This window comes from Vidua chalybeata, chromosome 5 (assembly GCF_026979565.1).
Source record: "Vidua chalybeata isolate OUT-0048 chromosome 5, bVidCha1 merged haplotype, whole genome shotgun sequence".
In the NCBI taxonomy this organism is placed as follows: domain Eukaryota; kingdom Metazoa; phylum Chordata; class Aves; order Passeriformes; family Viduidae; genus Vidua; species Vidua chalybeata.
The window spans coordinates 58,622,730-58,639,718 of NC_071534.1; the positions used below are offsets into that span (position 1 = coordinate 58,622,730).

The window sequence follows — 16,989 nt, forward strand, 5'->3', positions numbered from 1 at the left end:
GAAGTCTGTCCAGAAGCTTTGATTAATTTGAGTTCTTATTATAAACACACCTGCAATGAATCAAGTAACCTTTGATTGCATCAGATTTTGGGTATCTCATGCTTCTTCACATTCTTTCAGGGCACTCACAGAGTTACAGCTGCCTTATACTCAGCAAGAATAGCTTTGGCTGAGAGTCTGATTTGAAAATTTTAGCACTGAAAACGTGTTTTACTGATAAGTTGCCTCAAAACAACAGGTGTCCACACAGAAGGGAGAAAATGCATTTCAAGTTCTCTTCATTCAGAGCTGGGTTTGCTGAGGTGCATAACAGCCAATTTTCTGGAGCGAAGCTCAGCTACTCATACATTAGGAATTACTGCTGTAGCTCTCTTGAATTCTCTGTCTTACCCAATTTGCAGTGTCAGTATGGCATTTGCCTGTCCTATGCATTACAGGTTTCTCAGCAGTGAGACTAGGTGTGTGCAACTGTGGCAGCTGTAAACAGAGCTATGAAATATGCCTGAATATCATTAATGTGATTTCATGTAAATCAGTGCTTACAGGAACACAGGAACATTGCAAGCCCTAGGAAATGTGCACAGCACTGCAAGGTTGTTATCAAGTGCCACAGTTCCTTGGGAGTCTCATTTGAAATATTTCCAGGCTGAGTTCAGCTCTTTTCATGCACTCAGTTTTTATGCAAGCAATTGCACAATATTACTTTTCAGCTCACTCCTGTATACACCCAAATCAGCTTGTTTTATTTGGTTTTGTATTTTCAAGGTGCCCATAATTCAATATTCACATATTTAATACCAAATTTCACTTTTTAATTCAGTACTTGTCAGACTGAAGAAAAATGTTCTCCTGGAGGCAAGCAAGCCCTGATGGTTTTCAACACTTCTGTTTCTGGGAGTGCAAGTTCTTCTCCAGAGGACCTTTTAACTTGCTTGTTCAGAGTTGTTACAGCACTTAGGCATACTTTGGGATTGTGGCTTGTGGTTTAGGCCTTCCTAAAACCTGATGGAAATGCTGGAAAATGCAGCAAAGAATGAACAATTTTTATTGGTCGTGTTAGAGTTGATACTATTCTCTGTATGCTTTTCTGTATTTCTTATCTGGGCATGATTCATGGTTGGGATTTTTGGCATTGTTCAGTACTGTTTTGATAGGGGACAGTTAATGCTGCCACTAATTCTTCAAGTCTTTCTCAAAAAAAATACTGCAAAAAATACTGCAAAATATTTGGATTTTATTGAATTTTTCTAGAAAAATGTTTCTATGGTAGAAGTTTACAATGCTAAATTGTAGTGTAGAAGAGCTGTTCCTATCTGCTGGCTAGACTATGGTCAGAATCTGGTTTCCTGATTCAGTATGTGGCATTTAAAAAAAGCAAGAATATTAGGCATTTGGATTTTTTAAAATGTAGACAGATTAGCCCATTTGAACAAACATGATGATACAAGTGTAAAAGTGGTTTTTATAATTTTTCCTTTAAAATTTGCGTTCTAGTTTCTTACAGAGAAATGGGAGCAGCAGGATGCTGTAATCACAGTTCTAGTAATAAAGACAGAAACTACTAAAGCTAAAATACATTTAATGTTTAGTGCTAATTATCTTCCTGGAAAGAGGGAATTATTTGCTGATGTGTGTTATTTTAGAGGTGTTACAGCTGAAGGATTTACTTAAACATCAACTGTTTTGGAATTGCTGCACTGAGGAGAAATCAAATTGCACATCCCTTCAAGGCCTTCTTTCATGTAATAGTTCAGCTCTTCTGCTCCCTTGCTTGTTAAAGCAGTCTATCCTGGTGAATGGCTAGAAAAAAGCATTTTGAGGTAGCATTTAAAAACTTGGGATTCATCTTGGCCAGGAGGAAATGTAATTGCTAAAAATTTAATGTTAAGATTTTCCAGCTGAAAAAACAGCTGTTTAAGTAATGAGAGATCTTAAAAATACCACAATAGACACTAAAAAGTAACTTCACTATGCGTTTTTTTAAAGCCCTCTTCAATATATATGCATTATCTGTATCTAAACTATGTATTAACTTCACCCTTGGGTTGCTGAACATAATCCAATTAGAGAAGCCAGGCATGTGATGTATTTTTTTTCAATATGGCCAGCCAGTGAATAGTTCAATAATTGACCACCTAGCCATGGGCTATGGCAGAGTCATATGAGAAGAAAAGATAATACTGCCTTTTTGGGCTTAGATAGCATTAACCATTGAAAAGAAGCGTATGTTGGGCAGGCGCCTGCCCCTATGTCCTGCATAGCATGGCAAACTAACATATGAATAAATAATGGAAAAGCAATGGGTTTTGAACAAACCTAAAAGAAACAAGTCATTAGGCCTTCTTCTGTTGTATCTGCTGCTTGCTTTTTGGCAAGCACATTCATCTCCTAGTGCTCCCCTTGGATTCTGTGTTAATGATAATATCACATCAAGCCTCTGTGGTTGCAAATTACTGCTTGAACACCTGATTTATCACTGAATTTAATCTGGATGTTTGAATTTTCAAATTTACAGTTTGGAAGGGAAATCTGGAAAAGAAACAGAAAATACTACTTACCCTTTTATATGTAAAGTCCACAGGACATGGCTGAGTGAAAGGCCTTGCACACATAATACAAATACTGGCTGCCAACAGCCAAAATCATCCCCTGATGCAAGAGCTCACTGACAGGCTTTGAAACTATAGCTGTGTATCACAGCAGAGGCTGCTACAGTAGAACTCGCTGTGTGAATCAACAGTTGATGCTGTTTCAGGTGATGACAGGTAACACAGCCAGAAGTGATGCACGCTCAATTCTCTGCCCAATTCCAGCACCTTGAAAACAGCAGCTGTTCCAGCCGAATGGTTCCTCCCCAGCACTTGCTCCTGGGCTGGCACAGTGCTCAGCAGAGACACTAAGCTCCTCTCAGTGGCCTCAGAAATGATTGTGACAGCAGAAGGATGCCATAGCATCTCACCGTGTCACTGGGCTCAGATAAACACCTAAAATTCAAGGAAAGAAAACAATCTTAGTTATTATGTGCATTATACTTTTTATTGGAGAGAGATTGGGTTATAACACAAAGACTAGTATTATAGTTTTTTAAAAAAGAGTTTCTGTGGTTTATGTACATTTTTACCAGATTAGTTTTCACTCATTCCCACTCTTCATGAGTCAATGTGAGATAGTATAGTATGCTGCAAAGCTTAAAAACAATATTTTTCTTTGGCAGCTATTACTTCACGAATCCACCATCTGCTGCCACCATAAAATCTATCTAGTTCTAGCAATACTAATAATTTCCTACAGTGAATAAAGGTTGAAGATGAAGTAATAGAATTTTCCAAAGTAATTTTTCTTCTTTAGTACTTAAGACAAAAAAAATTAATTTATGGAAACTACAAAGTATATTCAAGAGAATTCATTAAAATTTGTTTTAATAAGGAATTGGTTAAGCTGTAGAAAGTTTCACTTAACGTCTCATTACTTCATATGATGTTCCGGGAGTGAAACAATCTTTTAAAACTTATTAAGCAAAATTATATTTTCCTATGCTGTTATTTCTTCCCCCTCATGAGTACCGTTTGATCTGCGCATCACTGTTTCCACGAGTCAGACTGGCAGTTTGTTGCCTGTTATCAAAGTCTCTAAAGAACCTAAAGGAATTATCTTCTCCCTGGTCCCTCACAGCTACAAGCCCACAGCTCCCACCAGAGCTGGGACACCAGCTCCTGCAGGGTATCAGTTGCTTCCAGCTGCCCCCAGCCAATACTGATGCCTGAAACGAAGCTCTGGAGAAATCAGAGTCTTGCTCCCATTTGTTTTTCAGGATCTGTAGGGATCTTATATCATGATGCAGCAAAGCATACTTGGTTAGCTCCTTATTTTGGCTGCTTGCTCCTGATCCTGTGTGGCACACCAGCCTCTTGGCTCCCACCTGTGCTTCTGGGGGACCTGGGGGAACAACATGCTGAGCTTGCTGTAAGCTTCACTGCAGCTTGGAGTTGGAGCAGTTCCCTCCAGCGGTTCCTTGCAGAGCCTGCCTTCCCTGGGAGCATGCCCTCACTCCCTTGTGCCAACAGATTCAGCACAGCATCTGGTGGCTTCTGCGCCACAGGGACGTTGACCTCCCCACCTGCTTGCAGGAGAGGTGACCTCATCGTCAGGATGTAAAGAGGGGCCATTTCATAGCCTAAAGATTTGGGGACCAAAAAGGGCAGCAGGCAAGAGGAAGCCAGGCTGTTACTCGGTCTGGAGCCTTATTTTCTTATGTCCTGGATTTTTTATTCACTTTCTTCTCCTGTGAGTGAAATCTGCATAAAATGCAGATTTCAAGTGGCCTGGAAGTGCCTGATGTGGGCAGGTGCACAGAGGTCCTTGGGTTTAGTTAGTGGCTGTGCACTGCCCATGGGAAAGCTCTGTGGGGCATTCCCCATTGCTTTCCAGAGCTACCCACCTCTCCTGGTCTGCAGGGGAAGCCAAGATGCTTGGGTTGGGCCCTGTGGCTTTCCCAGCTTTGCCTGAGTGTCATGTAGGGGGTTACTCCTACAAACATGATTGGCCTGACCTATTTTAGGTGTCCACCTTGGGGAAAGGTGCATCACCCCCCCAAGAGTGGCTGTTTCTCTCCACAGCCTTTGAAGAGAACCTGTAGATGTTGAGAAGCAGGTGAGATGACTCCTATCCTGCCACCTGCTTTTAAAGAGGGAAGTATATAAGCCCTGAAGTATATAGCCTTGATTTGCATTATTCACTAATTTAAGTTCTTCTGGGTTTAGCTGAACTATGGCATCATAGTTCACTGCACCATGTTCCTTGTTTATGCTGGAATCCCAGCATAGTTATGTGCTCTTGGTGAAGCTGGTGGCCAAGCAGCCATCTCTGTCTGAGGAAATGCTGCAGCTAGAAAGAATAATATAATAGTATTAAAGACTTCACTGTAAATAGTGTCATATCACAAACACTTTGAAACTCGTTCAGCAATATTACTTACAAGGAAAACTCATGGTATAGTGGTTTTGATCTTGTTGCTTATTTTAGCTGTCATCTTCTGAAACTTAGTTTAATTGTGCATTATATGTAAATCAAAATCTGAATAGTCTTTCAAGTTGGGGATTTTAAAAAACAGAGAATAAAGCTTGATCCATCATTTGGCTGACACTTCAGGAATGCAAAAAATAAAGACTTAATCCATGTATGAGTAAAATTACCTGGGTTTTTTTTTTTAAGTGGTGGTATTTGTATTGGTGTGCACATTAGCTGAAATTTTGCTGTGTAAAGTTCATGTTCAGTCTGGGATCCAGAAGGGAAACAGTTCTTTCTCACTTTTGTGTCCTCACTGTTAATGAAGAGCCTGTGACAGAATTTAGATGTAAAAACCCAAGTGGAGCCTGGCTCTTCTTCAAAAAAGCAGAGCTCCCATGCTTCAACAACAAAAAGTATTTTAAACTTGTTTGTTTTTAAAGATGGCTGCTCTAACTCAGAAACCCAACAGTATGAAAATAATGGTCTTACTCTTTAACCATGATTCCGTATGACCCTTTGGCAATAGATCACAGCTGCCTTCTATCTAATCTGTATAGGTTTTATGCCCCAAAATTTGGGACCCGCTGTTCAGGAAAGAATAATTTTAACCTTGTCCTTCACCAAAGGAAAGGCTGCCCAGCTGAAATGTGTCTGCAGTTTTACTGCTTTAGCAGTGGTTTGTGGAGACCTGCCTAGATTTGCTTTCTTCCCAGGCTACGGTCAGATTTTTGGGGTACTGACATAAGTGCTTCATTAGGAAACTCATCACCAGCAAAATAAACCTGCTGCAGGAAACAAGTCTCAGAAAGCTTACAAAGCCCCTTCTGTTTTTATGCACAGACTGTCTTTATCATTTGTCACGAAATGCTTATTGTGTTGCCAAGAATAAGGCAGAAGTCTTGGCTTGGGCAACATAGTATGAAAGGAAAAGACAGCTTCTTGTCTTAATTCAGCCACCAGAGAGAAGTCACTGACTTAGTCTGCAAGTTTGGATTATTGCTTAAAGACAGGCTATTTCAATACAGGTGTTATGTTTTGGGAGAATCTAATTTAAATGGAACTGTTTGCTTTTGTAGATGGAGTTAGCAGTAGCACCGCTGTGTCGCCGAGTCTCTGACTTGGGAAAATCTTACAGACAGCTGAGGTCATTCAGGTGAGTTGCAGTCGCAGTATGACTAAACGGTATTTCAAAACTGATTTATTACCTCGTGTTAGTTCTGATTGAACTGAGAGCTTTTTTGGCAACACCCACCTGCAAATTAGAAATAGATTAAAGTTCTTTTAAATTTTATGCAGAGTATAACTATGATTTAACAATCTTTGTCATGCAAATGTTGGCCAAATTGTACTTTTTTGTGTTGCTTTCAGTACATCTATGACAGCGAATTCTATAGTTACCTTAAATGTTTTCACTGAAATGCAAAATTTACAGGCCCATGGTGTTTAATTACAATAGGCAACTGCTGTAAATTTTTGCAAACTGGACCTGTGTTGGAAACCCAAGATGCAGAGTAGGGGCAAAAAACTCAATGGTTCTATCCTGACACAATATTGCCACCACATACAGGCACTTACACATTTGAAAAGCTTTTTCTTTATTTAATGAGCGTATTGTTACATTTTTCCAGACCACTGCTGTTCCAGACCAGTGAGCATATTGCCAGTAGCCCAGCTCTGGGAGAGGTTATTCCATTCAGCATTATTCTTCAGTTCTTATTTACAAGAGCACCACCAGAGCTAAAATCACCCTTCCAGGTAATAAGATCAACCTGTCTTTTATTTTCAGATGTCCTAAGGTGCAACGAGCATTGTAGTTTGCTCTAGCTGTTTTAGTTAAAAATTATTCAAATGCATATTTTATATAATTTTTCTGTTTTGTTTTTATTGTAGCAAAGGCTTTATAATAATTGGTTTACTAAATTGATTGATTGATTAATAGTAGGGAAATGATAACCTGATACTAAATAGACTCTCAGTTCTTTACTGTTCTGTCAGCTCATGGTAGAAGTTGCAGATCTTTCCCCAGACTGCAAATTGCCTGGATCCTTCTCTTGTAAGATGCAGGAAATCTACATAAAAACCCTGTCAGAAATGGGCCAACAGCTGATGTAGGAGATGACCTTTGAGCTCCCAAATAACATACTGGGCTATTCCTGTTAATTGTCTTTGATTTCTTAATTCATTCTGCATCACTGCGGTATTGAGAACCTCATGTGGCTTTCATTTATGTCATCTATGATTCTGAAATTGGTGTGTCTGTTTCCCTTTTTGCATTTTGTTTAATTGGTGTTTGTGTTTCTCTGTACCAGAGGGCTGAGTGGTCCATTGCCCGCTACTCCCAGTGGCTCGATGATCATCCATCTGAAAAAGACAGGCTTGCTCTCATACGGTAAAAATCGTGCTTCTTTCTTCTCTACATTTATGATAATGGAGCAGTAACTTATCTGCACACTAGGACTCTTGAAAAGTAAAAAAAAATGTGCCTCAGGAGATGTATCATAAATACCATTACCTTCTCTCCACTCATGGGATGAGTTGCAAAGTGGCAGAAATATAAATTGAACTCTCCCTTCCACCACCCTGTACTCAAACTCTCCAGTGCCTTTGGAAGGAGCACATAATCCTCTTGTAAAGAAAGTAAACCATGCACAATGATGGTTTAAATTAATCATGAGTTTTTGCAAAACTGCCTCTCTCTCCTAACTGCTGGAAAGTCAAGACTGCAGCTGTCCTGTCATCTGTATCAGCAAAGAGAAGCTCTGAAAGCTTAACCAATATAAATGTAGGTAGAAATCTAAAACTGGAAGACCCTTGTTACACACCTGGAATGTTATTTTTTCAGGAAATCAGCCCATGATCTTTAGGAAGTAATAATTACATCAGATTTTTGAAATCTTGCTAGAGTAGATGACTTCATAGCTACATATTATTTTGCATCTTAAGATGTTAGGAAAAGCTAAGGGTCTTGTTTTTCAAATCAAGCTGAGTTTTGAAGCATGTTAGAGAAAGCAGATTTGTATGAACATGACAAAACCAACCTGGGGGTCCTCAGGATTCGAGGCTCAGATGATCATTTGGCTCCTAAAACCCTGAACTTTCCAGCCTTCTTCTCAGTGACCTTGGTGTCCCCCACACCAGTGACCTGGGAAAGGTTGTCACATGTAGCTGCACCAGGTTCCATCTGGCCTAGGAGCCAGCTCTGTCCTTGAACTAGCATGCATGGATGTTGCCAGCTTTTGCTGGAGTGATAAAAAGCTGACTTTGCATTCCAGCCAACAGTGACTGTGCCTCAGAAAGTCAACTGTTTTCTGTCCACACTTCTAAAGCAGCCAAGAGGAGTCTGCTATAAATATTTACTTCCTGAAGCTGATAGCACCACACAGTTCCATGCAGTGATTAGGCCAGTTAAGGAGATACTAGTTAATCACCAGTAGATGTTACTAGGATTTATTTCTGAAACATTAAAATACAAACTGTGTCTCTTCATATGTGTATTTTTTGAAAATCATACTTGTGATAAGTCTACTTTGTCTACAAAACTAGCTGTTCTTGAATCTCAAGGCATGAGACAGAATTACAGAGCCATAGGGGATAGGTACGGGGCTGACAGAGCTGTATATGTAATCAGCTATGAATATTTTGATTGTAATTTCTGTCCTGATAGTACTAGCAACACTGGAAGTGTTGAATCTCAGATATAACAGAAAAAGCAGGGAATGCAAATCATTTGAGAACTGGTGGGATTTTGTTCTCTTCAATTTGTTTTCCCAAGTAAGGAAAATGCCATCCTTAAACTACAACACATTTTTGTCTTTGTCTGCAATTAAATTTCATCCAGACTGATTCAGTTAATGGGCGTGCTGGTGGTCATGTTCAGACACTGATAAATTGTTCTAACCATGGAGGTATTAAGGAACAAACCTTGGGAGGAGGCTTTTAGGCTGAGACAGTGTCATCCATTAGACCGAGTAACGAAGCTGGAGTACTTAAGTTTTCCTTTCAATCCTTACATTGAATTCTTTATTCATTTTTCATGGCTGGTTATCAAATGTAAGGCAGGCAAGCAGACATCAGTCACTAGTATGACCATGAATCACTCTTATTTTCTTTAATACTCTATTGGAAGATTTCTGAGCCAGCTCTTTGTGTGTCTCATATGAACCCAAGTTGAACTGCAGGCATCTTGCTCTTTTATCAGTCACCTTCTTCAGGCTTTTTCCACCTGTAGTCGTTCAGCTGTGCGAGTTGAACTTTGGATGTTTGGAGCCTTCAGATCCCTGCACTGGCCTACATCAAGATATTATCTTTTTGTTTGTTGCAGTCTTGCAAATAGTAATTTTGTGCAACTTCCCTTTGTAACAACTGTGCAATTACTCTAGGGACCTGCTGCCTAGATATTAATTTCCTTGTGTTACCAGGATCCTTCTAGCTTCATATTAAAGCTAATTGGAATGCTTCTTCCGCTCTGTAGGTCTTAAAGTCTTCGCTCGCAACGTGGTGTGAATGGCATGAATTAGTCCCATTCTGAGCATTTTTGTGCATTTCTTTCTGCTTGTATTCAGCACGAGGGGTGGTATTTACTTGGCCAGAGGTATATTTGCCAGACTCCCTTTGTAGACAGCAGAGAGAAACAGGTGCTGCTGGGGCTGATTCATCTCATCCTGAAGCGGGTACCTAAAATAGGTCAGTTGCATTGTGTCCTGAAAGCTCCCATTTTCTCTGTTCAGTGAATGGAGTGTGGGCTGGGAGACAGGAATTCTCTCAGGCATCCAGCTGCCCTGCAGACATTTAAAGTTAGGTGAGGTGACCCTGCTGCAGGTGTCCTCCCTGAGCAGGGATTGCATTGAAAGGAGCACTTTAAGTGGCCAGGGCAATTTTTTCTTTTTAAATTAAGCTTGAAAACTCAACTTTTCTTCCATAAAAGAAACCCTATTAGACATGACAGGATTTGAGACAGCCTGAAGGACAGTTCATCCACTGAAGGGCCAAATTCCTACCTTTACCATTAGAGTGTGTGTTGACTCCCCTTATTCAAGCTCCCCCTTGCTGAAGCAGAGTTGAAAGCCAGGCCCAGTGAAGGGTGCATTTCCATATGGAGCTGCTGTCCTGAGCTGAGGAGTTGCTCTGACCACTCACCTGCCCGGGGCAGGGACAAATGGCAGCTCGGGGAGCACCGTGAAAGGCCCATCTGTGCGCTGGGTTGTCTGGCTGGGCAGAGCCGGCTGCTCCGCCGGCAGCAGCGGGGCCGCGCTGGGTCAGCGCTGCCTCTGCTCCGGGGCAAGGAGCGCAGCCGGGAGGGGAGGCTGCAGCGCTGCCGGCCACTCATACACCCCGGGGGGCTCTCAGGCGTCTCTGTCAGCGCACGGGCCCTTTCATCTCTTCATTATGCCGTCTGGAATACCCGGAGATGTCTCCTGCTCCTCTCTTGTTCCACAGGTGATGCTGTTGAAGGTTTTAATGTTTGGTTTTACAGTAATTTTTATAGCACTCGATTAATAGACCTGGTGTCATACAGATGTCTCTTACACAGCAGATTTTCTATTTTCTGCTTTGCCCTAAAGTTTGTGGAGCAAAGGGTCTTTTACCAAAATACTAAAGAAAAGTCTGGCCCCAGCGTCCTCCAGCTGCCCTGCTGATTGATCAGGACAGGAGTGCACAGGGTGCAGTCCAGTACTGAGCAGAAAGATGATCCCTGCCTCTTCTGAAGCTCACGATGTAAATCTGACTCCATTTGACCAAAGGCAGAGCCCAGGAGGGTAGCACTAGGATTCACAATTCCATATAAGATTAATTACTTAGAGTAATTGTAAGGGATACACATTAAGATCCCTTAAGAGCCACAACCCAAATAATACTTTTTTTTTTCCTTTTAGCTCTAGATATAAATCTTCATGGGTTCAAATAACATTTTAAAGAAGAACTATCAGGGTCTTATATAATCAGCTTGTCCTGATTTCCAAGAAAGCTCATGGTTTTGCTCATGCAAGTGAAGTAATTTAATAAGTGCTTTAAAATCCTTTTCCTTATGTGGGAGGGCATCTTAAACTTAGGGCTTTTTTTTTTCCTTACTTCTTATGGCATTTTTAATGAAGCATTAATATATGCAGAACATCCCACCAACCCTCCTTCCATAGCTCTCTTTTACAAACAATATTTGTAATGTATACCATAGCTTGTCTTTTAAAATAGAAACAGATTGCTGAGCAGGTTTTATGTCCTTTATTAGACTAGAAGATGCTGAATTTAGGGCATTATTTAGTCTAATCCCTTCAAGAGTATGTTTTGTATATTACATAAACAGGGTTTCTACCATCTTAAAAAACAATAATACAACTATATATTACATCTTTTGATATGACAACAGCTGTGATCTCCTCTGTGCTGGAGACTTCATGATACTGCTTTCACCCATAGTGCTGTTTATTTTTCCACAACTACTTTGGCACTGGTGTCCTCAACAGGAGTGATCCTGCATTTCTGCAGACAAGATTTTAATGGTAAACTGGTGCATCTGAATTGAGTCCTGTACTGTCAGCAGAGTTAACAGAAGCTCATTTGAGCTAGGACTTAAAATTTACCAAAATGTCATGGAAAAGTCTGCATTGCAAGTGTTAACAAAGCCCTTGAATTCATTTATCTCCCCAAATTAAAGTCAGGTAGGCTTCCCAGCAGCTCCTGTGATGTTCCAAGTTGCCCAGCTCAGGGAGCCTTCGCTGTAGTCTGGCTGCATGCAGCAACAATCATCTTGCTTTGCCACAAGCAACTTCCTGCACTGTCCATATTCCTGTATGCTGCTGTCCCCTGAAGACTTGTTGACTGTCTTCAGCAAAACAAAATTCCCATCCCAAATGAACTTCTGGAACCTTGTCTACTCTATGACCATTGCTGCTTTTAGTTACCTCTTCCAGCCCATTCTTCCTTCTCACTCTGGAGCAACCTCACCATTATTCTCTGGCCTCCAAACAACCTTCCTCCCTGGATTCACGATTTGTGCCATTTTACTACCTGGACCTTTCCTTACCAGGAATGGACAGACTTCCTGGCCCACCTCCGTGGTGTCATTCCCACAGGCAGCAATGCAAAGGAGTTTCTGAGCTTGACCATGATTCCCTTGTCACCTGGTAGGGTGTGGAACTCCAGGTGACTGTGGCTACCTCTTTGCTACCGGCCTTTAGCAGCTGCAGCAGCTTTTCATCCTCCTCTTGGCTGCTTTCCTACACTTGCCTGTGTGGGAGCAGGCTCCCAGCCTTCCCTGGGTGGGAACAGGGAGCAGGGAGTTCTCCAGGCCAGTTTGCTTTACCAGAAACACTGTTCTTTCACTGTTTCAGGTAAAGCTACTGGTTATGAATGGCTTTCTAAAACATTCAGCTTCAGAATGTTTAAATACTTCTATTGGAGATGCAAGTGTGGGGCACAGGAAAATAGCGAATGCAGTTGGACTATTCAGAAAGCTTTTGCTTTCATTGTTTAGTGTAAAGCTGTAAAAAGTCTCTTCTAGAAAAATGCCTGAGAATTCACCTTACAGTATTGACATTACTGATTGTCTTTGGAGTGGGTAAGAGTTGTGGTGCTCTTCAGGTTGCTTATATTTGTGAAGATTGACTCCATCTCTTTGAAACAATGCAAGCAAAGCTGCAGTAAAAGAGCAAGTGCAGCAGAAGGGACCTGCAAAACTCCTTTTAGCTGCCTCTGATGGAGTTGGTTTTGTGAGTTAAATCAGATTCTTTTGGGGAAGGAGAGAAGGAAAAAAGATAAAAGCTGCTAGAAGGTGTGACAGTAGGACTGTAATACTGCAGTATGGCACTTAGCATAGCCTAAATCTCATTCCATCTTGTTTGATCTGATGGGAATAACAGTCTGGCAAAGGATTATCAAGGGCTCACATTGAGTGGTTTTGGGTGCTGCTTTTAGGGTAAAGCTTCTCCCTTTCATCTATCTGGTTATCTCTGTAATCTTTTTCAAGGGCTTTTTCAAAGCAAGGAGATAAATCAGTTAAGGGATAGCAGTGTTACCATCTGGATAATGATGCCAACCCACAACTTCACCAAGAGGTGTTAGAGCTTCCTAAGTTAAGCAGGTCAATATGGGTTTTTTTTCTATTTTCAGCTTGTGATGACTTCAAAAATATTATTTGAGCCTACAACAAACTTTGAGGAGTGTATAGGATGGAAAAGACAGGGATACTGCTGAGTGGAAGGGGAGAAATTTATCAAGATAAGTGACAGTTACAGTAAGAAAACTCACAGGAGTTTCTCAACTGTCTTTTTAATACGAGGGACAGTTCTCTGTAGCAGCCAGCAAACATTTAATAGGTCTAACAATTACTGCTGACCAGAGCACTTGAGTGCTGACCTGAGTGGAAATGTGAGACATTTCTGACTCTTCTGAAGCATCTCCACTCATCAGGATTGCATCCTTGATGTCATCCTTGACCCTTCCCTGCCTGCATATCCCACCTGCTGCTCATCACATGTGGGCCTCTCATTGCTACAAGAGGCCAATTTATCTAAAAAGCACAATTTCCTGCTGTCCCATTCCCCCAGTCTCACTTTCTGTCTCTAAATCTTGGGATTTAAAATAAACCTGTGGATGTGCCTAATCTCTCTGCAGTTCTTGATGCTCATGGCCTTTGCTGGGAAGTGAGCTGCACCCAAAGCACTTTGTGGCTGCAGCAAGCAGTGTTTTAGTTGCCTCTTTCCCTGTAGACCCTGTGCTGCTCCCCAGGGACCATTGGGCAGGAGCAGGCTGAAAGTTCTCAGGGAGGTGACCAGGTGCCAAAAGTCAGGTTTACTTTAGCTAGATAAAATAAATTTTCTTTCCCTGTCTTTCTGCCTGTAACAAGTGATTGCATCTCTGTTGTGGTTTGTTGTTGTGCAAAAAAATCAAAGTGATTCCTTACAGTGTATTTGTACCTGGCGTGGACCCCTCAGCAGTAGCTCACAAGGAAGTTGTTATCAAAATTTAAGAGCTCTCAAGTGCACCAAGGCCAGCATGAGGAACTGTTTCTCTGCTCAGTAACTTTATTTTTCTGAAGCTCAACTCTCCAGTCCATCCTTCTTTTGTCTCCCCCCAGACAATATGTCCTGGGTTTCAGCAAAGAGGGACTGTGAAGTCTCGTGGCTTCATAGGGACATCAGGAGCTGTGGTGGGAATCACCTCGTGCTGTGCTGTTCCATTCCCACCCTGTGCTCAGAGGTGAAGCTGCCTCAGGTTCTTTGGTTGCACAGTTGCACGCTTCACTCTCTCCCTGTCAAACTCCACTAGCAGGCACTGCACGTGGGGACAGCCAGCTCCTCCTGGCGCGCCCTGGCAGGGGTCTGACGGATCAGCGCCGGCGTTGCTGGGGCTGGGAAGTGCTGGCAGGAGCGGGAGCAGCCCCAGGACAGCTCGTGGGGCCGGGCTGCCACGGCTGTCATTGGCTTCTCGGAACCCAGACTCCTCTCTCCAGAGAACTGAGCACAGGCTCCTGGCCTCAGGAGCATCTTCCACTTGCTGATAAATGAACTTTGCTGGAAATTCCCAGCCATGCTCTGACACAAGTTATTGAGGAAGGACCAAGCCCTTGCTGATGTAGCAGCAGCTTTACTCACAGGCACCCAAGTGTACTGTGACCCTACATCTTCCTACCATCTCCTCTGGTTTGTCAGGTTTGGTGGGCTCATCTGAGGCTTCCCAGAGCTGCAGCATCACACAGGGATCTTGGCTACTCCTCTCTTACCATCTTATGCCAGGAGAAGCCTGTGTGTGTGAAACATGGGCTGAATATCACTCTTCAGTACTTCTGCTTTCCTTAAGCCTTGCCTGATTCATTGCCTACTGCTGCCAGCAGGCACTTAACCAGGGAGCAGTTCTGCCTTCAAATCCATGAACTCTTTGTGCAGGAACGCAGGGTTCCACCAAAGGCTTGTTTGTTGGAAGGAGCAGCAAACATAAATACAGCTCTGCCTCTACAGCCCACCATCCTTCAGCAGCGGGTGTGTATTTATAGGCACAACTTTGTGGTTGCTGTGTGTTGCCATACCTCTTGACCCCTGTGCCCCCCCACCCCTTCACCAGATGTGCACAACAACCATCTGCTTTCTCCCAGCGGGACTGGGAATGTTCCTGCCATGTTACTAGAAGCCAGCAGGCTCCCTCACTGGCAGAGCAGCTGTGCTGGTGCATCCTGCACTCCCAGAAAGGCATGCATGAGACAGAACCCAGCACCACTCCCTGCTCAGTGACCGCGCTGGCGGCAGGACCCCACTGCCCTGTGGGCTGGTGCCTGCGCACTGCTGGGAGCGCTGTGGTGAGTCTGTATTAGAAAAGGAGCAGCCACATACCGGGAGCTATGATAGTCTCCACTTGAAATGGGGTCTGTGCATTTTCTTAATGTCACAGTTTTGCTGTAAATAGCACAAATCTAAGTGGATTTTAGAAGGAAACTCCAAGATGATCATATCAGTTACATGAAGAAATAGAAGCAGAAAAGAAAATTAAATTCAAAGCTATATTTATTTAAGTGTGGCTGCACTAGCTTGGTCTACTTAATGAATTAGTAAGTTGGAATCTCAACAGATGAGCACTTACAGTGGTTGTTTTACAAATATGCTGTCACTCAACAATGGTGTGTACTAAAATGTTGGCTGAAAGGTGAGCCTGTGTTGTAAAGCATCAGCACAGTCACCCCTTTTAGCTTTGCAATCTTTTATTTGTGCAGTTCCCACATGATGACTCTATGTGCGACATCCTGTGACAATGTGTAAGAGAGCCAGGCCGTGCGTTACCCAAGCCCTCTCTGGGGTTCGTGCGCGGCGTTTCCGGAGGACCGAGGTGGGAGTTCAAAAGGCTGTGCCAGGAATCACCTCAGGGCATGGCCCAGGATGTTCACCAGTGCCCCACCTTTCATGCTGGAAGTTGCACTCTCAGCGTCTGCAGCAGCTGGAGATAATTCTCTCCCTTTCTAAAGGTTACCAGTGCAGCACTGAGCCCGAGTCTGTGCGTCAGAGCTGTCATTTCAAGCCATCTGCAACATGCTGCTGCTTATTTAAATGTTAACTTGTTTGCTCCTCAAACATGCAAGAAAGGAGATAAAGATCATGGAACAATTATATACAGCTTTGCAAGGCCTTCTTTGCTTCCTTCCTCATACAAGTAGGACCATCTGAGGAAAATTTCGCAGGAGGGAAGAAGGCAATTAATTTCTGTTGCAGATCCTGAATTTACAGTACTTAATTGCTTTAGCTACTTTACTTTTTTTTTTTTTTTTCAGTGGTGCACTGGAAGCTTATGTTCAATCAGTGAGAACAAGAGAGGGAAAGGAGTTTGCCCCAGTCTATCCCATAATGGTTCAGCTGCTGCAGAAAGCCATGTCAACCCTTCAGTGAACACACCTGGACAATGCTCTCACACCAGGGAATGGATGGTAACACAGCTGGGGGCTTTGGTGCTACATAGGTATTCACTGTTCATGTAAATTATCCTCAAGTACATCAGCTTTACAATGAAATATTTAACCTACTTCATGTCTGAAACTTCTGTCTTCTGGCTTTATGTTCACATTACAGGAACCTACTTATAAAGAAATATTATAAGGAAATCATACAACTTTTATGTGCTGTGAGTGTACATCTAATTGAAACATTCTTAAGCATTCCTTTTGAATTTAGAAAAGTATAAAATTAGAACTCAAATATTACAGTGTAATTGCTGAATATCTCAAATAAGGAAGCAGCTCTTTTCCTACAAGTAGAGTTTTAAACAGTTGAATACATTTTAGCCGTATTCAGAAAATTGTACTTTTGAAACGTTTGAATCATCAGTTTCCATCTAAAAATCACTAATTTTAACACAAGGAAAAGTATTTATAACTAACCTAAATTCTTCTCTATTGCACTGCTATTTGCTTAGAAATAATTTATATTGATTTCAACTATTCTTGTTTAAATTGTAATAAAGAATATTAACTATCCAATCCTGAAAATAGTATTTGAATTTCTTCAC

At 42.1% G+C, this 16,989-nt stretch overlaps 1 protein-coding gene across 1 annotated transcript in view; it reads left to right on the forward strand.

Moving 5' to 3' along the window:
- COG5 (component of oligomeric golgi complex 5) overlaps nucleotides 1–16,960 on the forward strand; it is a 174,040-nt gene extending 157,080 nt beyond the window's left edge. Inside the window, exons 19-22 of the mRNA XM_053943076.1 lie at nucleotides 6,084–6,160; nucleotides 6,636–6,762; nucleotides 7,317–7,396; nucleotides 16,259–16,960. Coding sequence (XP_053799051.1) covers nucleotides 6,084–6,160; nucleotides 6,636–6,762; nucleotides 7,317–7,396; nucleotides 16,259–16,373 — 399 coding nt within the window. The 3' untranslated portion in view covers nucleotides 16,374–16,960. The remainder of the gene's footprint in view (nucleotides 1–6,083; nucleotides 6,161–6,635; nucleotides 6,763–7,316; nucleotides 7,397–16,258) is intronic.
- Nucleotides 16,961–16,989: the final 29 nt, after the last annotated feature.